Source organism: Rousettus aegyptiacus, unplaced genomic scaffold (assembly GCF_014176215.1).
Source record: "Rousettus aegyptiacus isolate mRouAeg1 unplaced genomic scaffold, mRouAeg1.p scaffold_m13_p_10, whole genome shotgun sequence".
Lineage (NCBI taxonomy): Eukaryota > Metazoa > Chordata > Mammalia > Chiroptera > Pteropodidae > Rousettus > Rousettus aegyptiacus.
In genome coordinates, this window is record NW_023416285.1 from 7,169,301 (window position 1) to 7,190,869 (window position 21,569).

At 48.2% G+C, this 21,569-nt stretch overlaps 1 protein-coding gene across 4 annotated transcripts in view; it reads left to right on the forward strand.

Annotated features, from left to right (window-relative positions):
- CC2D2A (coiled-coil and C2 domain containing 2A) overlaps positions 1-21,569 on the forward strand; it is a 93,985-nt gene that overhangs the window by 45,660 nt on the left and 26,756 nt on the right. For all 4 annotated transcript variants that reach the window (XM_016138412.2, XM_036227523.1, XM_036227525.1 and 1 more), the window contains 7 exons: positions 8,054-8,210; positions 10,392-10,539; positions 12,926-13,064; positions 15,066-15,269; positions 16,812-16,904; positions 17,815-17,906; positions 21,187-21,354. In XM_016138412.2, coding sequence (XP_015993898.2) covers positions 8,054-8,210; positions 10,392-10,539; positions 12,926-13,064; positions 15,066-15,269; positions 16,812-16,904; positions 17,815-17,906; positions 21,187-21,354 — 1,001 coding nt within the window. The remainder of the gene's footprint in view (positions 1-8,053; positions 8,211-10,391; positions 10,540-12,925; positions 13,065-15,065; positions 15,270-16,811; positions 16,905-17,814; positions 17,907-21,186; positions 21,355-21,569) is intronic.

A 21,569-nucleotide genomic window follows, 5' to 3' on the forward strand; every position in this document is an offset into this window, starting at 1 on the left:
CACTGCCTGTAGACTGCCATTAAGTCCGGCGGTACCATTGCCGCTGTATAATTATTAAAATCTTTAAATATTCTCTACAGAATGGCAAATAGCTGCTGACCCCGATCCCCAGAATGCTACCCTGGCTACCTACACCCCACTTCCAAGACCCTGGGCCTTCCCACAGTGGACCAAGTAAAGCCTTGTCTGAACAAGGCCAAGGCCCAGGACCCTGTTCCCATGTGTGGCTAATGTCTCTTCTGATTGGTTAGCTCTTGGCCACGAGTGTTGTTTGACATTTTGAATGTGGCCTGGACCTCGGCAGTTGAAAGCCTTCTGACGCTGGTAGAGGAAGTTCGAGACGACACAGTAGGGCTTTCTCCTGACGGTGGGAAGGAAGCGTGGTGGGCGTGCTTGGGATGACGCAGAGGTGCCGAGAAATGGGTGGGGACCCCGAGGGGGTCAGCGCGGGACGCCCAAGGTCAACCGTCTGGGAACTGGACTTTGCCATGACCACGGCAAGTTTTCACTTGAGACCTGGCGGTGGGGAGGGCACACAGGGGTCCTCACTTACAAAGCGCCGGGGACCAGGACTCCAGCCAGATCCCTTCACTGGGCTGGTAACAGCAGTGATGCCCACACCAGTGACAAATGTTTTCCTTGAAATTTTAGAACTTGGCGTAGTCCAGCACCCCTATAATTCCCGAAACCCCATCTGAGTTGTAAGAAAATGTCTCTGTATTCTGGAACTTGAAAAAGTAGAACGGTGAGGACATTTTGTTTAAGCGAAGGATGGTGTTAGAAAGGGGGTTAACGCGAGGTTTGGAGGAAAACTGGGTTTTCCTTCGGCCTGAGAATTCCCTCTCTGAATGTGATCTGCGATAAAGTGATCTCTGCAAGTTCGACTTGTGCCTCTGGGTTTACAACTCTGTGTGGATACAGGGGGTGAAACGGGGTGACGGTGCCTGAAGGCGAGCGGGGAGTCACGTGACCCTGCCCCGGGGGAGGGGAGCTGGGCCGCCTGTCAGATTCACCGCTGTCCGAGCTACTTAAACTCTGACGCACTATGAATCAAAAGACACAATCCTATGTCCAGATATGTTGAAACCAGGAAATCTCATGTTCTGTACACCTGATTGAGAGTGGCCTTTCTTGGCCAGGGCACCCTGCAGCGAGAGCCTGGGGGCAGTGCCCTGCCGTGTGGGTGCCGAGGAGCTTTGGGACATTTAAAATGCCAGTGCCCCTGGGTGGAGGGGTGCACTCTGCTGACTCTGAAGACATCCGTCTTCACCGCTTCCCACGTGGACCCTGCCTCCCTGGCTCCAAACACGTGTGCTTAAACTACAGTTTAAAGTAAGACTTATACCTCACATGGAAAATTGTCTACATGAGTTAAACTTGAAAATATAAATTTTTAAATAAACAACCAAAACTTGGCGAGGAAAGTAAATACACATAGACGGCAGAAGCCAGCTTGCCGCTTTGCTGCGCCTGCCCCGGATAATGAGCGTTTGCTGGGGGCCCCGCCCCTGCGTAGGTCTCTCCCATTCTGCACCCGCAGCACAGCAAAGGTCTTGGTTATTCAGTTGGCTCCCTCCTTGGAGAGTCCTCTTTAATGTGCCCTCCCCATTGCTCCCTGCAGAGGAAAAGCCGATGTGAAGAAGGCCAGAGAGGAAGGTAGAGCGAGGAGAGAGAGAGAGAGCAGACAATAAGCCACATGTAGGCAGGACAGGGAGCTCCGGAAGGAGACACCCCGCTGTGAGGAGGATAGAAGACAGGAGAGAAGGCCTCCCCCCTAAAGGACCCAGCCACGCCTCTGCTCTCCGGTGGGAGCTCAGCCCCCCTGGGCAGGTGCTCTGGGCAGTTTTAAATGCTCTGAATTACTGTGGAAGGAAAGACATCGTCCACCTTCCAAGAGTGCACCAATATCTTATTTCACATATTTTCTAAAATAGAAATGAAGCGTCCTACACTCTCTCCCATGTACTGTCTTGAGTATTAGCTTGCTGTGGATGTTACAATCAAAATAATGTTTCAAAGTAATGTGAAAAGAGTTACACTTGAAAATATAAATTTTTAAATAAACAAGCAAAACTTTATAATACCATGAATACACTCATAGGCAATTAGCTTGGCCCTACCCTAAGGGGTGAATCATGTAATCTTTTAAAAATTACAAATGAAAGGAGTCAGTTAAATTCTTAAGCTATGTGCAGAGATTCGGTTACAGATCAAATCCCAGATCATAATGGCTCATGACATAATTTTTTACAATTGAGTAGCGGTTACAGATTGAATTAACTTAGGGGATATTGTATTTCAATTCTCTAGGAATAGTACTCTGCCATTTGAAATTTTTCCATGTAATTGCAAATTTTGAATTAGAGGAGGTTCAGGAATTACTGGCAACTTTGGCAGGGTAAGAAAAACCATTGTAAATGCATCTGCTTATGCCAGTACTATCGAATTCTTAACTTTGGAGCCTAATGTATTTCAGGAAAAGTTCCAAGGTTCTCAGAACTATACATCAACTGACGAATCAACAGCCAAGGCGGGAACATTCGCTGTTTGCTTGCGAAGAGCCAACTGAGTGTCTAATACTGACCCAGGCGTGTTGGGGAGAAGGGGAAGCCCTGAGTAAAAAGGGGGGGGGGGTTTGCACACAGCCCGTCTCCAGGAGCTTCAGACCCAGGTGGGAGATAAGAGAGAAGGATCTCCAAGAGCAGAACACTCGGCAGTGTGCAGATGTGCAGGGCCCTGGAAGGGGACGGTGGAGCCTGTAATGTCTGATTCTGTGCATGTTTTGAACCGTGAGGCTCAGTGCTTCCCAGCCAGGCTGGGGATAAGAGTGCCAAGGGGGTTCTACAGAGCAGAAGGTAAATCCGGGGGGCTGGCGCGCAGAGCCAGGAGCGAGGGAACGGGATCAGGCCCTGAAGCGGAAGTGCGTGGAAGAGGTTAATCAGAGCGACCCTGCAGCCTTGAAAGGAGGAAGTGGCAGGACCTGAGGATAGTTTGACTTAAAAGAGTTAAAAAAAGAGAATCGAAGTGGCCCCAAGGGAAGGGTGAGATTGGAAGGTAGGGGGCAGATTCCTTCTGGAAAGGTCTTGAAACCTCACCTTCTGAGGCCTTCCCAAAATAAATGCTTTGCCTTTCTCACACGCACGATGAAATGTGATTTGGAAATAAAAGAGCTGTGTGATGATTCCCTTCATTTCGTTCTCACGTGCGTCTATGATGTCATCACCCCACGTTCATCTCCTTGACTCCCCCAAACCAACCAGGGTGCGCCATACGGCTGGGTGGCGGTCACACGTCTTAGCCTTATTATTTTTTCTTATGAATCAATCCCGTTGAGCTTTTTCGTATCCCTGGCACGTGGTCTGAGATTGGGAAACTTCCCTCTTGGTGGAGTTGGCTCTTATTTGAGTTTCCTTTCCCAGGGCCTCTCCTGATTTCGCTGGCTCAGCTCCAGAATTGCACTGTTGGACTGAAAAAAAAAGAATCCTGTTAAGTCTCGGCCAGTTCACTTTTGTGGCTGTTGTCGGTCCTTCGTAGACATTAGGACAAAAGAGATATTTTTAACACGCGTCTTACATACCTACTCACAGAATTAGACAGCAGTGAGTCAGAGTGTTGCGGGCCGACTGACCCCAGAAGCCAAAGGGAGTAGGTGCCAGGAACCCCGCAGTGTACAGAGCAGAGGACACAGGTGGCCGAGCGCAGGTCGAAGGGTAGTGGCCGCACTGGGGAGAATGGGTGCCGCGGGGCAAGGCGGCGGCAGGTGTGGTCATCTCGATGTAACGATGAGGGCTTAGACTGCACAGGCACCCGCGAAAATGGGGAAAATCTCCAGTAAACAGCATTTACCAAGTGTCTGCGCGGGACCACACTCTTTACGTATGCCACCTCGTGTTATCTTGAAGAAAATCACTGCTACTATTATTCTCCCAATTTTCGAGATGGGGAAACTGAGCTTCCGAGATACCGAGTAACTTAATAACACAAAGCAAGTCGAATGGCAGAGCAGAATTCGAACCCTGGTCTGTCTGACTCTAAATCTCACGCTCACTTTATCATATTAGTTGGATATTAATGGTAAAGAAGAGAAAATTCCAAAATTAAACATATCTCTGCACTCTGAAGACGAGTTACTGCGTGAGAAATCTTAAAAAACAATCTTAGCATCACTGCGTATCGCGTTGCGTTGCTATTCAACAACATTTAGTATGAGTTATTGAACAATTACGGTACACCGTGCCCCGTTTCTTGTGTATGGGCTCGTTGAATCATCTGTGCGATCAGCCCCCCATTATACTACAGGATGGGGGGGATAAGCAAGTGGCCTGAGGTCACACAGCCCGAAAGTGGCCGAGGCGGAGCCGAGACCCCAGAACCCGTTCTCTTGTCCGCCTCGTTTTGATGCACCTGCCCGTCGTTTGTACACTCAACCCAGCAAGTGTTCTCCTGAGCATATGTGTTGTGCGAGGCACTGCGGGACACAGGAAGACAAACCGGGTGTGTTCCCTGACGTGGCAATTAGACTGCAGCGGGGAGTGGCATGAGGACTGGGGACTGGGTCCCTGGGGTGAGGGCAGAGAAGATGAAGATACCAGGGCGGGGAAGGGGCGGAGGGAAACAGGCCAGGACTTTGAAAGAGGATCCATCGTGGTTTACTTTAAGGGTGTGGTTGATTCAAGGTCAGCAGAGAGAAGAGCACCCGGTGCAGGAAAGATTGAAGACTCGGAAAGGAAAAAGGAAAGGGGTGGGGGGAGCGGGTGGGAGAGGGAGGGCCCAGACCCAACAGGATCCCGGAGGGGTGGGATCAAGACCGGAGAAGAAGGTCCTTTGAGTCCGGGAGTAATGAAGTAATGACACGGGACGTGGTGGAAGGCGGGGCTCCGAGGGGGTTCCCAGTGCAGGAAGGGGGTCTGCGGCCCAAGAGCAGGAAAGGTTTGGTCCAGCACTGAGGGGCGATGGGTTCATCGGCTAAGAGACGGCTAACAGACAGGGGAACGGCAGCCGAGGAGAAACAGCAGCCGCCAGCGCCATATCCAAAGCCAAGTGTTTGAAAATCAGAGAATCATGACTCGTGGGTCATCATGACCAGCGCGGAGCACACAAAGGCATCAAAACCAAAGCAGAAGGTCAGAAGCAGCTCTGCGGTCCTGCAGTAGGACATTTGATGGATCGTTAGAGTCTAATAAGGATGTTTTTGCACAGCTGCTGGAGGCACATAATGAGAACACTCGGCCTTCCACAGCTGAGCAAACAAACAATGGATTCTTCTATTATGAAAGGAGATGTAAGGTATCCGAAGAAAAACGTTTGGACTGGTTCTTACTTTTAAACATGTTTCACACCCTCATTTAACTGCTTTGGACGTTGGAGTGTTTTGATATTCTCTAGTTGCAGAAGTTAAGAGGGATGCAAGGTCAGGAAAGGTTTAATGCAATCCTAATTACTGCATTTGTATCACCTTCCGAAGTATCTTACCACCATAAATGGTATTTTAGTATGCTCTCTATTCCCTGAAGTTGAGGTAATAACAGGATTTTATTAGGTCCTGATTTTTTAAAAAGCTTTTAAGCTTTAATGTAGTTTGTTCTTCGGGTATCCAGAAATACAGATTTAATTACAAATATGAGATATGCCATACATTTGCTGTAAGTCCTCAGCAGCTTAATATCTTTTTATAAAAAAAAAAAAAATTAGGGTGTTCTGAAAAGACAGATCTTATATTATAAGCCTTTTATTTAAATTAAATAAGTTCAGTTTAAATTTAAAAAAATTCTTATTTCACAAAGTTTATTACAATCAATTGACCAAGAAGATTTAACAAGATATTTGGTAAATGTAATCATGTTTAAACTGCAAAGTATTGTACAAAATAGTACAGACATGTTTACTGTCAACTGCCCAGAGGAAAAAGGATCAACATTTCTTGAGCTCCTAATAAAAGAAAGAGACATTTTCTCCATCTCAACTAAGCTTCACCACTGCCTTCCTGTTCAGCTTTGGGTAACATCCTCATTTTACAATGAGAGCAAAAAGGGAGTAATGTCATACCCAACCTCACACAGCTCATAAGTGGCAGGATTAAGACCCAGATTGTCTGGACCACAAGGCTTCCCTGTCCTGTTCACACTGCCCTCTGCAGACTGTGGGAAGAGCTGACAGTCAGATCTGGGGTAAAATAAGACAGGTGAAAAAATCTGAGAACCACACTACACCCAGGTCTACCAGCTGGCCAGAGAAGAGAACAATACCATTCTCAGATTTACCTTCTTGTAGTTTATTAAGAGGTAACATGCCCCTTTCTAAATGCTTTAGTTCACAGGCGCAGGTCCTGCGCATTCAAAGGGAAATCAAGCAAGATCCCTACCCTCAGGAATCTCACCACCCAGTGGGACAGATGATGCATAAACAAGGAATTTCAGTAGAAGAGATAACTGTTCCTCTAGGGAGACCTCAGGGTACAGCGGTGGCACCTGGTGGGTTTGGTAGACGGTGCGGCTGCACCTGCAGTGAAGTGAGTAATGCACCCCCGACTCGCCCAGACAACTCCCCCTTGGGAGAGCTGGGAAACCGAGCGGTCTGAGACAGGAGGAGCTCAGTGGTCTTCTAACATTTTTTTTCTTTTCATTAAATGTGTTGTGGTGACATTGGTTAATAAAATTATATAGGCTTCAAGTATACAACTGAATAATGTATCATCTGTATCTTGCATTGCATGTCCGCCACCCAAAGTCAAATCACCTTCTGTCACCACACATTTGGCTCCCTTTACCCTTTCCTACACCCCCCTTTCCCTCCGGAACCACAAAACTGTTGTCTGTGTCTACGAGTTTTTGTTCGTCTTGTTCGTTTGTCGCTTTCAGTTCTATATCCCACAGATGAGTGAAATCGTATGATTCTCAACTTTTTCAGTCTGACTTGTGTCGCTTAGCATGGCTGTCTCAAGATCCATCCACGCGGTCGCAAATGGCCGTTTTTCATCTTTTCTTATGGCTGAGTAATATTCCATTATATTTGTACCACATCTTCTTTATCCAGTCAGTGGTCTTTTGACTACAATGACATGTGCTAAGTGATCCCTTAAACCTTGACTACAGCCATTGTTTTTAGAGCACTTCCATTTTTTCTTTTTTTATTCAGATGTGAAATTCTATTTTCGTCATATTTCTCACCAATTTGTCCAAACAAATCATATTTTATGAATCATGATGATGGCTTTAAAAGGATTCTTAATTTTTTTAAATCACTTTTCTGATTCTCCCTGGTCCCTGGGGAAGACATAACAAAAAGCATATGAGTGTTTGGGTGAAACAGTTGTGGATTCGGTTCCCAGCTTCACCACTCACCAGATGGGTGACTTTCCCCGCTATGAGCCTCAAATCCATCATCTGAATTGCTGGGTCTGTCATCAGGCTGAATCCTCATCGCAAACCATTCTTCATAGGAATGCGGTAGAAGCTTAGACAAGATAACAGCCCTAGAGCCTTGAGTGAACTTCATGGAATGGGGTGTCTCCATGAATTAAAATTGTGGCAAAGAATAAAAAATTTAAAAAAGGAAAGAAAGTGCAGCATGTTCTCAGGCTGAAACTTCACTCCAAACAGGCAAACCGAGGTCCACTGTGCAGTGAGCGGCAGTCTGCTACGTGGTTTTTAAAGCTGTGTAAGGTTATAAAACTGTGGGCTCTTAGGAGAGGTCAGGACAAGCAATAAATAGCCCTCCTTTTTCCCTTAGAGTTCTGAACCAATATAAATATAGAAACAAGTAAAAAGTATTTAGAAAGTGGGGGGGGGGTCACCCATAAATTAGTAGAGGCTTGAGGGACATATCGATCAATTGCAATGTATGGAATACATTTGGATCCTGATTCGAACAAAGTCTTACAGTGATTTTCTGAGACTCCGAAGGAAGCCGACACTTGCTGGAATGTGGCTTCCCACTAGGAGGTGGGCGCCCTGGGCCGGAACAGTTGACCAGAGCAGAGAAGTGGGCTAAGTGTCTGGGAGCGAGCACACACTATTGCTGTTTTTACCGGGCTGTTTCTCTTCCTCGACTTCAGGTGTATGAGACGGTTGGACACAGCGGTCCCACCTTGCTGGCGGAAGTGTTTCTGCCTGTCCCCGAAACGACCGTTGTCAGCGGAAGGGCTCCCATCGAAGAGGTGGAGTTTAGCAGTGACCAGCATGTGACACTGGACCACGAGGGAGTTGGAAGTGGTATGGAAAACTAACTCTCCTCGATGGCTCATAATTTCACTGTCGGATTTGAACACATTTTTTTCCCTCCACTTCTCGACCAGATAATTATAAAACTGCTATCAGAAATTCAAATTAAAAAAATAACGGTAATTTTTTGCAAAGTCACTTTTGATGTCACTATTGATGGCCAGTAAATCTATCTAACTCTCAGAATGCCTTTGGCACCTTAATTTTACTTCTAGGCATCTTTCCTAAGAAAATAACATGAGGACAAACTTTGTGCATAAAAAAAAATTACACCATGGTGTTATTTTAAGGCTGAAAAGTTTGAAATAACTTAAATAACGCTAATGGGAGACCGTTGATTAACATCCTCTCTCTTAGCTCTTTTTACAATTAGGTATATGATGGGCAAATTTACTCTTTCTCCTATGTTTCTTATACTTGGTATCTTTTTCTTTCATTGCCATATTCTGTGTGATTTTTTAAATCTGTCTCCTGTGTCATGAATCCACTCTCTGGCTGTGCCTAATCCCTGAAACTCATCCTTGCGTTGCTCATCTCAGTCATTATACTTTTCACCTCTCCGCCTAATTTTAGCCCAAAGGCTGAAAAGTGATACATACTTTTCACTTCTAGATAGTCTATTTAGTTCATTTCCAATCAGTCTGGTCAGCTGTGACAACTTTTTGTTCCTCTTCTTAGACTCAGTCATTTTTTTTATATTCGTTCTTTACTTTGTTTACTTTTTAAACATATTAAAAATGTTTTTAATATTCTGTTGTTTGATCATTCTGATGCCTATCTGCTTATTGGTCTGATTCTGCTGCCATGATGGGTTGTTTTCTTATGCGTCAGGTGATTTTATTATTGTGAGGTCGTATCTGGAGATTTATCTGCAAGGATTCTTTGAGGCCCAGGTCCAGTTACCAGTGTAAAAGTTTGAAGAGCTAGGCTTTGTTTGCACCTCCGATACCGACAAGCTGTGTGACCCTAATATTTGTCACCTCTTTGAATATCGTCTCCTTCACTCATAGGATGGATCTAATACGCCCTCCTTCAGCGCCTTAGAAGGTTACTTTGAAGATCAAGATGGAACGTTGATGAGATGTAGGGAAGGTCTTTGAAAAACACAGAGACGCTATTACAGCATAATAGCGGTGCTGGTTTGTGTTGCTATTAACTGGAAATCCAGGTCATGAAGTGGATATAGTTAGCGCTTGAAAATCTCTTCTTCCTTTAGTGAATTACACACACCAACCAGAGACTTCTTGATCAGTAATTTCCCATCGGTGGGGGCCAAGTCAGCGAGGCCTTGCTGCTGCCGCCCCACTTGGCGCTCGCTCGCTCTGCCGAGTGGTCCGAGCTCTTCGCAGGCATCACCTCGTCTGGCTCGCTGCTCCTCACCTCGGCGTCCTCCCGTCTTAGGGCGCTCACCCTGCTGTCTCTGCCGCGAATGCTCCTTCCAGGATTTCTACGTGTCTCGCTTCCTCACTTTCTTCAGGCCTTTATCCAAAGTCCCGGGTCATGGAGCCTCCGCGGCCACCGCGTCTAGTTCAACCCCGCCAAAACACGCTTTTTCTGTATACCCTCCCTAACGAATGTTTCTCTCTCTCTCTCTCTCTCTCTCTCTCTCTCTCGCACGTCGCTCTCTAACAAGCTACGTGTTTCTCTTATCAGGCTTACTTACTGCCTGTCTCTCCCACTGGAATGCGAACTCCGTGAGAACAGGGATTTGTATCCGTTTGGTTTCTTCCCTGCTATCCTGAGTGCCAACGGCAGTGCCTGGCACAAAGTCAGAGCTCAAATAAGCGCCTACTGAGTGAATGGATAAATGAATGGCTCTGCAATACTCCCTTGAGGGAGATACTATTCTTCTCCTTGTTTCAGACGTTAGGAGTCAAAGGCTCAGAGCGGTGGCCTGTCTGTGGTCACACAGCTACTAAGTAGGCACACAGATGGTCCCACGACCCTTAACCGTAAGGAGTCGTTCATCGTAATGTCTACACTCGCGGTCAGAGACAGAGCCACGCGACGACCCCGAGCCTCGTCACCCGGAGTCCGGTGATGCTGGGTGACGGGTCCCACCCCCGCCACCTCATCCTTCCCTCACGTTGTCCGCTGTCTGCCTTCCCACCAGGCCCGCCTGGGCTTGCTTCCCATCCGAACAACACCCTGTCTCGTCTGCTGTGTCCCCAGGGGTGCCCTTCTCCTTTGAAGCTGACGGCAGTAATCAACTAATCCTGATGACCTCGGGGAAGGTGTCCAACAGTGTGGCCTGGGCGGTCGGAGAAAACGGGATACCTTTAATCCCTCCATTGTCGCAGCAGAGCACCGGATTCAGGAGGTAACGTGTGGCTGGAATTCGCCGCCGAGCCGTGCCCGGCATGCGAATCACATTCTTTCTTTTTATTGTCCTGTGCCAGAATTTTCAGGAGTTTTTATTGTTCTTAAGATAAAAATTAAAATGTGAATAGCCTAACAAACATATTTGGTCTTTATCAGTGTGAGCTACAGAGAACAGCGTCTCCTCTTATTGACTCTTCGCAGAAACTCTGTGGTGACTCTTCTTCCTGTCATACAGATAGGGGATGTGGCCCTTCATTGTGGATGTTTGGCTCTGAGTGAAGGTTCATTGCTAGTGATGTTTGGTGTAGAACCTTCTGGATACATGAAAGAGCCTGTACTCAGTCTTCTTCCTTGATTCCTGGATGCTTAGGTTTCTACTCAGAACAGGAGAAAGAGACCCCATCCAGCAAGCCCGCTCTCTGAGGCCGATGCCTCTCCGGCGGCCTGGGTGTGGGCCACACCTCTGTCATTCTTCAAAAATGTGTCTCAAGTCTATCATTTTACCATCTCGGGCCTCGGCTGCCTTGTTTATAAGATAAACTTATTCTGATCATCGAGGAGACACTTTCCAAGCCACCGAGTATCATTGTCAGCACGAGGAGGAACAGAGCGGACTCGCTTCCTGCCCCGGGTGCCCTCTGCACCCCACACAGCCCCCCGTCCCTGGGGTACAGGCAGCAGCTCTGCCAGGAGACTGACCGCCATCGCCACGGCGGGCTCGTGTGCGCCTCTGAGCGTTTCGCATTCGTTTCATTGAGTTTTATGCTTGAGAAATTTCCTGGGGTTTAAAGCTCCAATCAGGAAAGGCAGTAGTAACATACGGCCTGAGTGATCAGACATGCAGCTCTGTCGAAAACACCCCAACTCAACTGAGCTGATGGCCCCGGCCTCCGCGGAGCGCGGTCACGGCCCAGGCTGACGCTTACGCTAGTCGCATGTTTATTTCCTCTCGTTTGAGCCTCAGCCACGAGTGGTTCCCCAAGGGCCTGACTGAGCCCTTCGGGCGTCCTGCACCAGATGCAGCGGCTCCTCACTGGCCTGGACCCGGGGACGCGGGGACATTCACGTGCACCGCGCACTGGGCAGCTGTCCGAACGGGTCACATTTGTATCCTTTCCATTTGTACTTCTTTTATTTTTCCAGTTTTATTGAGACGCAGCCGACAAATGACATCGTATAAGTTTAAAGCGTACAACGTCTAATGATTTGACGTATGTATACATCGTCAAACGATCACCACAATAAGCCTAGTTGATATTCGTCACGACACACGGTTATAGTCTTTTTCCTTGTGATGAGGACTTTTAAGATTTATTCTCTTAGCAACTTTCACATATACAACATGGTGTTGCTAACTACAGTCACCATGCTGTCCATCTCGTCCCCAGGACTTACTGGTCTCGTTGCCGGAAGTTTGTGCCCTTGACCACCTGCACCCATGTCCCCCACCCCCTGCCTCTGGCAGCCACCAACCTGGCTTCTCTTTCTATAACTTTAATCTTTTGAGATTCCACTTGTAAGTGAGATCGCACAGTGTTTGCCTTCCTGTTGGACTTATTTCACTTAGCATAATGCCCGCGAGTTTCTCGCACGCTGTTGTCACAAACAGGATTTCCTCTGTGGCTGAGCGGCGTTCCTTTCATGAGTACACCTCGGCTTCCTTATTCATTCACCTGTCAGCAGGCACGTAGGTCGTTTCCGTGCCCTGGCTGTTGTGAATCATGCTACAGTGAGCACGGGGCTGCCGATACCAGCTCAGGGTGGCGATTTCATTTCCTTCAAACGTATGCCCACATTGCTGGATCATGCGATAGTTCTACTTTTAATTGTTTGGGGAACCTAAGTACTGTTCCCCCCAGCGGCTGCCCTGACAGTGTGGAAGGGTGCCTGTCTCCACATCCTCACATCCTGTGAGGCGATATGGCATCATGGTTTAGATTTGCATGTCCCTGATAGTTAGGTGTGTTGAGCACTTTTTCATGTATCTGTTGGCCATTTGCATGTCTTCTTTGGAAAAATGGCTGCTTCGTTCCTTTGCCATTTTTTAATTATTTTTTTTTATTTTTATGGGGTTTTTTTTGCTATGGAGTTATATGAGTTTCCTGCATATTTCAGATATCAACCCCTTAACAGGCATGTGGTTTGCAACTATGTTCTCCCTCCATTTATACTCTTTTACTGTCCTTATAACATATTTAATAGCAATTGTAAAGAAAAGTGGCAGAAGAATTGCCTAATCATCAGATTTTCTCTCAGGGAGAGTAACAGCTCCCTTAAACAACGCACGCCGGGGTTGCGTGGTCCTGACCCAGGCTGCTCCGTGGTAAAAAAAAAAAAAAAAAAAAAAAAAAGCCTGTCTCATGGAGTGAACCTTTTCTCTTCAGCGCTTTGAAAAGAGCAGATGCCATCTCAGCTATTGGCACATCAGGACTGATGGACATGAAAAAGTTGGCCAGGTGGGCAGCGGAGTCCAAGCTGGATCCCAACGACCCCAACAACGCCCCGTTGATGCAGCTGATCTCGGTAACGTGGCGGCACTGCGCACGCGCACCGGGTCTTGGCTCGGCGTCATAGTAACGGTCGTGGCTCAGCCCTCTGTGTTCTATAGTCCCTTTTTCTTTCACTCTGTGTTCTGTAGTGCTTAAGAGCATGAGTGCTGAGTGAGTGAAAAGCTTACATTCCAGCTCTGCACCTGCCCGGCTGTGTGGTCAAGGCAGGCACTCATGCGTCTGAGCTCTGAGATGCCCTCACAGTGCGGTTTTGATAAAGGAGCCGCGGCATATCAACACTGGGCTGGGCGCACGATCGGTGTGCACTAAGTATGCTGTTGTTGTTACTCTTGCCTCGAACCTCATAAAAACCCTAAAGAGAGGTTTTATTGTGCCCCTGCTACAGAGAGGAAATGGAGCTCAGACACACAGAGGTACTCGCTCAAGGTCATATAGCTGGGAAAGACTCAGATCCAAGTTCCTCCGATTTCAGAGTCCGCACCCTCTCCATCACTCTCTGACAGACTGAGAGGGGAATTTTAAGAAATGCCGATTTTGTTTGTTTTCTCGTTTGATGATTAATTTCATTATCACTTGGTTTCCATTTAAATATTTATGAGATAAGTTGCTTGTATCTATCATAACAGTCAAAATTCTTTGTTTGGTGAATTTTATAAATAAAATGGATCATTAGTCAGTAAACGATTTCTCTTGGTATCAAATACAAATGTGTTCACTCCCGAGATTATAATTCCCACAAAAACATCATAAACAAGTCGGCGATCCAGAAAGTGACCAGAGCAACACATTCCACGATTGCGTTTATTCGTACGAGTTCATCAGAAGGGTGACTGTAACGCAGATGAAAATTTCCGTTTCTCCCCTGCTCTTTCTAAGGGAAGTCCCAAAGCAAAAGTCTGACTTTGTATGTATAAACTCTCCTGCCAACACGATGCTTTCAGTGTAGATAAGAGAAATGCCAGAGAGAGCAGGTCATATTACTTAAAGTGTAGTCCACATAATGCTTTGAAATCACACTTCCATTGTCTTTAAGCCAACAAGTCTATAGCGCCTCCATTTTTCCTTCGTAGGGATTTGCCTTCCCATAGAGGATAGCGCAGGGATCACCTTCCCCACTGGTCTCTGTGAGCCAGGAGAGTCACAGCAGAGTCACCTTTCCTGACACAAAGCCCTGAGAATCGCAGCTCCTGGCTTCCCTCTGCCCAGGAGGAGGTCACAGCCGGCGGAACACCCTGCAGAGGGGCCAGCAAACGCCTGGGCAGAGCACAGCCCGCCCCTGCCCAGCCTCTCAGAGACTGAAGTGCTCTCTCCTGTGCCAGTGTACGGGGCAGGGGAGGCTGGCGCCCGGGCCATCTCTGGCTCAGTGTACGGGGCAGGGGAGGCTGGCGCCCGGTCCATCTCTGGCTCAGTGTACGGGGCAGGGGAGGCTGGCGCCCGGTCCATCTCTGGCTCATTTTTCTCACTGACCAAGGCCATGAGGTGCTGGTTAGAATTAGGAGGACTTGGCCACGGAGCTAGTGAGGCTGATCAGCTGACCCTGGGGCCCATATCTACATATGCGCATAAATATAGTAAAAGGTTATGGTATAAATTATGTTTAAATACATTTAAAACACATAGATATTATATATACTATGCATCCAAGTAATCTTATTTGCAGTAAACACCTAATTAAATTAAAATTAAAATTCCCCCAATATACTGATATAACTCTCTCATTTTTCAGTCTGTATATTTTCATAATACCTATTAGGGAAACGTGCATACCAAAAATGAACCTTATAATTTTTATTTCTTTGGAAACATGATTATTTGTTACTTCTTTGTAGCTACTAAATAAATATGCTAGCACCTGCCTTGTTGCTATTATAATGTACTTTGTCTTTAAATTAAATCTGGGACAAGTCTCCCCATCAAAAACTGTGACGCTTCCCTCCCCAAAAGCTGAGCGCCGGGTTTCTGTGGATGACATCTGCCTGTCGTTTAGAGTTCCGTATTTTCTTTTCCTTTCTAGGTCGCGACCAGCGGCGAATCCTACGTGCCCGATTTCTTTCGACTAGAACAGTTGCAACAGGAGTTTAACTTCGTTTCAGAGGAGGAATTAAATCGGTCCAAACGATTCAGGCTTCTTCGTCTTAGAAGCCAAGAGGTGCCAGAATTCCGAAATTATAAGCAGGTCCCCGCGTACGACCGAGAAATCATGGAAAAGGTGTTCCAGGTGAGAAATGTCTGCAGAGGCCTCGAGCGGACATCACGTAGAATCGGATATGCGTGAATTCTGTGGTTGGCGGTGCTACGTTCTCAGCAGGGTTGGCTTCTCTTTCGTAGCACTTTCCGTCACCCTTCTGGTATTTTTCTTGAATGCGATGGTTAGATAACCTCTTCGTCTCAGTATGATGAATGACATACACACTAAGAAAAAGTAGAACTGTAGGCTGACAAATATCTTAAGTGTCAATGTGGCAAATTATCCTGGCTCAGGAATCCAAGGCCGTTTTAATCCAATAAGTATTTGCTAAGCACCAAATGCCGTTTGTACTAACGGGGAGACCGATGGGCGGGGTTTGAGCGGCCTTGCTGGCGGGTGGGTAGGAGGAAGTGGGGAACAGGGCTGGGCGGGCGTCCTGGGCCAAGGGGCAGGACGCACAGAGGCCAGGCAGACGAGGAGGGATCGGAGGGGCGTGGGGCTGGAGCTTGAGGAGTTACACGCTACAGGCCTGGGTAGCTAAGCCGGGCCAGTCAACCCAGACAGGTGAGTGTGCGTTTGGAGAGGCAAATGGAGAGTCATTAGAGATAAGTACTGGTACGAATGTTCATGCAGAAGCTATTCTTGGAGAATATTTTTGGTTACTTGGTTCACTGTATTGTTTGGACTTGTGATTGGAAGTGATAAAACTCAATTTGAACTAGCTCAGGCACCGATGGGAGTTCATCGGATGACGAAATCCCAAAATGGGGTTACATATCTGAAGACGTACGAATGTCGGGAGTTCATCTGAGCCTCAGGGCACCTGGGTCCAGGGCCTGCATGCTGCCGGGCCCCTCCTCCATCCTGGGCTCCCCTTGCTGTGGTGGCTTCGTCCCCAGGAGCACATTTCCTCTACTTGGCCTCATCCAAGAGGGAGAGATAACGTCCTCCCGTCCCAATTCTAAAAATCTTGGGACCAGCTCCGGAGTCATGCAGCCTGGGTGAGGGGCCACCCTGGGCATTCCGTGTGACCAGAGAAGGACTGAAGGAGAACAGGGCGGTTCCTGGGGCCCACATGGAACCTGGGTCGTGGAAAAAAGAGAAGAAAATGCAGTGGCTTAAGCAGACAAAGTGAAAACACCCGCTACTTTCCTCCACGTTGGTGACCAAGTCGGCTGCACCCAGATGCTATTTGCTATTTTGTATCTGCTTTACTTAACACAGAAAAGGCAACAATGAGGCAGAGCCCTTGGCCGAGTCGCTTGGGGGAGCTTAGCATCTTGAAGTACAGCGACGGTTATCTGTGAGGCCTCTGAGTCTTCCCGAATGAACATTTCCAACTGTAATTGACAGGTTTCTCTACTACCCACAAGGCAGTCAGCCGACTGACCCCAAATCCTGGACACTGCGTCCAAGATCAGTTCTGAGCCCAAAGTTAAGAGGAAGTTGGAGGAAACATTTAGAACCATCATTTATGACTTAAAGCACGTGCGATAAACTCTTTCGTCTCAGGAAGGGCATGAGAGAGCGCTCGTACTTGAAAGTCATAAAATCGCTCCTTTTTAATTTTAGGACTATGAGAAACGGTTACGAGACAGAAGCGTCATAGAAACCAAGGAGCACATAGATACCCACAGGGCCACAGTAGCCAAGTACCTCCAGCAGGTAAGGAAAATTATTTTATACAGTCCTCGTAGGGAAAATAGCCAGCATCCTAAGACGGGAAGTGGGAGGTCTCGTTCTTTTAAATTTCTGTGTGATGATCAACTGCTGCAGACTTATCTTCTCATAATTACGTAGATGAAATTGATTAATAGCTATCTTTGTCTTTTGAACCTACGAAAGCACTAGGATGTGTCTCAGTGTATTGTCAGTAGCTATCTTAAGTGGGGTGTGATTACAAGGGATGATTTTCCTATTTGAACGTTTGCATAGTATCACCTTTGTAATGAAAAACTTATAAACCATACTAACTGCTCTGATACACTGGAAAGTAGAATGTCCTTTTGTCCACCCTTCCTTCCTTCCTTCCTTCCTTCCATCTTTCCTTCCTTCTTTCCTTCCTTCCTTTTCTTTAATAGATTTAACTTATAAGAAATGCTACAGTGACTACAGTACCTTTTTCTCATCCAGTTGATCTACCTGGTGCCTAATGTATAAACCCCCAATTACAGCATTTAAGAGGCCCTCCATTTAGAGAATAATTAGGAGGTAAACCAGCCTGAAGAGGGAAAGAACCTGAGAATCCCTTCTGCATTGTGTGTGCTTCGAGGCTCGGCCTGCTCTTTGTTTACTCATTCATTCATTCAGCAAAATTTGACTGTGTGTCAGAGACTTTCCCAGGCCCTGAGAATATAGCAGTGAACAAAATTTTCGCCGCCTTTGGAGCTGGCCCTGGTGAGCACAGCTGGCCATGTGGCAGTAGGAAGAGGTCAGGGACACAGAGAAAAGCGAAGGTGGGCCGGGTAGGGGCTGAACTAAGGTGACGTGGGTGGTGAAGATGCGAAGAAGTTTAGGGAGTGAACGACGAAGTTCACAGAACAAGATTTTAAAAGAAGCTTCTTTCCTCCCTCAGGTTAGAGAATCAGTGATAAACCGATTCTTAATTGCAAAACACCATTTTCTTCTTACGGATCTGATAGTAGAAGAAGAAGTTCCCAATATCAGGTAAGAAACAAACCTTTTTGTGATTTCTTATAGAAATTCTTTGTACTGCATTATATTACAAATCTCGTGTACATATAAGATCTTTGTCGTTGTATGGTATGCAGCCGAGCCCCAAATAATGCTGGAAACTGGTCGGACTTAATCAGTGCCTAGCGCTTCCATTAGCTAAGGGGGTCTCTAGGAGGACAGGTCACACCTGGTCCTCTCCATCACGTTCCAGAAGACCCCATCACACCTCCCACCACTGCCAAGCCACCTTCACCAGCCTTTGCCAGGCAGTCGTTCCGACCCCGCTAAGTGGGACGGCATTCCCCTTCCGCACGTCTCCCGGGGCCGGGCTTCCCCTGACTCTCCTGCCACGGGCAGCAGCGGTGGCTGCACCTGAGCCCGCTGAGGTTCGGGGGTGGGGGCAGCTTCCGGCACAGCTAGGAGGCAGAGAGCTGCTGCGTGTCAGGGGAGCGGCAAGGGCAGCCGGGAGAAATGGATATGTACGCAGAAGTTGGAAATCGACTGTATTTGCTCGATCGTCTCCCCATCATTTAGAATAATCTTCACGTTGTCTCAGTTTGGGGTGGATGTATAAAAGATAAAAGATAACTCTCCAGATTGGTGGTCTCGTGTGCAGTCCATTCATCTCGAGCCCCTTTCTGTGATTAAATCTCGTGGTCCCATAAAACAGGTTATTTCCTATACATGTATTTATTTCCTCTCCACCATCAAATTGGAAACAAAAAATTGAACCATCCGCGTCAGCCCCTACCCTTGGCTTCACCCCCACCCACACACAGAGGAGAGGCCGTGCCCACGTACGCTCACGCAAGCCCTCTCTTGGCTTCAGGCCCAGAACCCAGTCGTCGAATGCTTTTTTTTCAGTCGTGAAAATTACACTTAGAATAGATGGTGATTTTTTCATACTGTTTTCCCATTTCTTTTCTTTCTTTTTTCTTTTTTCTGCTTTACTTTCTGCGTTAAGTTCTGAAGGCTCGGGGTATGTTCTTCTTTTAATTTCAATTTGTTCTTGACTTTAAACTAAGATGTTTCTGTGTTTAATGGTCCTGGCCACTAAAATGTCCCCAAGTTGACAGCGTTGCGGGCAGCGAAGTCTTGTGAGGAGCCAGCCCTGGGGGAGGGCGGACGCATTGACGACGGAAGGGACGAGCCGTGGGGGTATGGCGCCCTGGCAAAGGTGTCTCTCTGAGGCGCCCGGGTGTGGGTTAGGTACGTGTCCGGCCAGAGCGACGAAGCAGAGGGTCTGTAGTCCGCGACAACGTGGATAGATTGAGGGCATCGTGCTAAGCGGAATAAGTCAGAGAAAGATAAATACCACATGATCTCACTTATATGTGGAATCTAAAAAAGCCAAACTCGTGGAAACAGAAAGTAGAATGGCGGCCCCCAGGGGCTGGGGGAAGATGGGGGAATTGGGGAGATGTTATTTAAGGGTACGAATTTGCAACTAGTAGATAAGTAAGTCCTGATAATCTCACGTAAGCATAGTGATATAGTCAACAAGTCTGTCTTATAAACTTCAGAGTGACTAAGAGACTAGATCTTAGCGGTTCTCATCATGAAAATAGAAGCAGTAATTATATAAAGAGACAGTGGTACCAGCTAATATCATGATGGTAACCATATTACAATATATAAATATACCAAACCAACATGTGCACCTTAAAAGTTATGTCAATCATATCTCAAAAAAAAAAATAAATGTAAATAATGAAAGTAATAAACTGTAGATAATAAATCACACACACACACACACACACATACACACACACACAATCTGCAGAAGTGTAAAACAATGTCGCCCTCTTGTTGGTTTTGGAAAGGAGAGTTATTTCTCAGGTTGGAGGATGTGAGCGTGCCACGGGCTTGTGCTTGTTGTAACCGAGTTCGTAGAGTACGTGTGAACATATTCTGAGAGGGGGAGGGGCTGTGCAGTCAGCGGTCTGAGCTTGAACCCCGGCCCCGCCCCTCCCACTTGGGAGCCTTCCGCAAATCGCATGGCCTCTCAGAGCCTGTGGGTTCTTCATCTGCAAAGCGGGGTAAACTTTGTCCCAGTAAGGACGAGGAGTATCATATGCAGGACCCCCACCCTTCTGTGTGATTCGCAGAGGTGCCGACAGATGGCCACTGTTCTGTGCTGTGGGAGACAGAAGCCCCTGGGGACACACGGGGACAGCAGCTCCCAGGGGCCCCGTGGGAGCCGTCCTGCCGTGTCGTCCCCCCGGGCGGCACGCACGGGCCCTCTGGAGAGAGGGCCGCAGTCACACAGGCCCCCGGGCCGCCCGACCCCACAGGGGGGGCAGAGGCGGGCGCACCCGGCTGAGGCTGGCTCGGCACGGCGGGCTCTGTTCTGGGCCGCTTGGCACGGTCGGCCACCTCGGCTTCCAGACCCCAAGTCCCGGCTGTGTTTCTGTCCGGTCTCTGGGCCAGAACGTACTTATTTGCTCCATGGCCTTTCCCCCCACGAGTCACTGGCCGTGCGGCTCTCATCCTCCAGGAAGTGTTGATGTGACATCACTCGGGGGGGGGGGGGAGGTAAGAGAAGGACCCTCCTGCCTCCACCCTCCTCTCCCTGCAGCGTAGGCGCTGGCATCGTAATCAGTGCCATCATCCCAGCAGTTACTGTTTGACACCTGCCAAGAGCCAGACCTGCGACGGGGCGCTTTGCACGCACCTTTTCGCTTAATCCTCTCAACAGCCCGGGAGCGGCTGTTATTATCCCCATTTTACAGATGATGAAACAGAGACTTAAAGAGGTGAACTAAATTGCCCAGGGACAAAGAGCGGAGCTGGACCCACACCCAGAGGGCAAGGTAGTCCAGGGAGCGCCCGGGGAGGCGGTGGACATCGCCTGCCGTGAGAGGAGAGGGCTCAGGAGAGGGGGCGCCTTCTGGCCCACGGGGCCAGGCCTCTGGCCTGAGGGCCGGCAACACTGTCACCCGGTGAGTGACGCCGAGGAGGAAGGTGGAGGAGGAAGGCGTGTGGCTGCTGGCAAGGGCGGAAGCGGAGGGTCCAAGAGACAGGGAGGGACAGCGAGGGGCCAGCAGGCGCTTCTCTTTCTCTGATCAGCCGCGGCCAAGATAAGGTTTGATCATGCACGCAGTAGGACCCCTCCCGTCTTGGGAGAATTTCTTGACGATTTCCACCCTCCTTGGAAAGATGAGTTTTCAGGGGCCCATGAGGAACCTTGGGGCACAGTTTGAGAAGCTGTCTCATGACTTTCCAGATCTTTCTTTTCCTCTGAGGGCTAACCCTGTTCTGTGATCATCAGCATTTTGGGCTTAAGCCTTTTCAAGCTGGCAGAGCAAAAGCGACCACTGAGGCCAAGGAGGAAAGGTCGGAAGAAGGTGACAGCCCAAAACCTGTCCGACGGAGACATCAAGCTGCTGGTGAACATCGTCCGGGCTTACGACATCCCGGTGCGGAGGCCAGCAGCGAGGTGAGAGCCCTGGGCAGTGCCGGGGACTCTGCCGGCCCCGGCCACGACCCCCCCGCATGGTCTGTCCGCCCCCGCTTCCTGCGAGGGCCGGGCATTCCCGCTCAGGCCAATGCCCTCTTGGTTGCAAATAACAGAACCAATTCGGTCGATTCAGGCCAAAGAGGGGGTTTGCTGGACGCTCTCAGGGAACTCGAGGGGGCGGGCACAGCCGAACC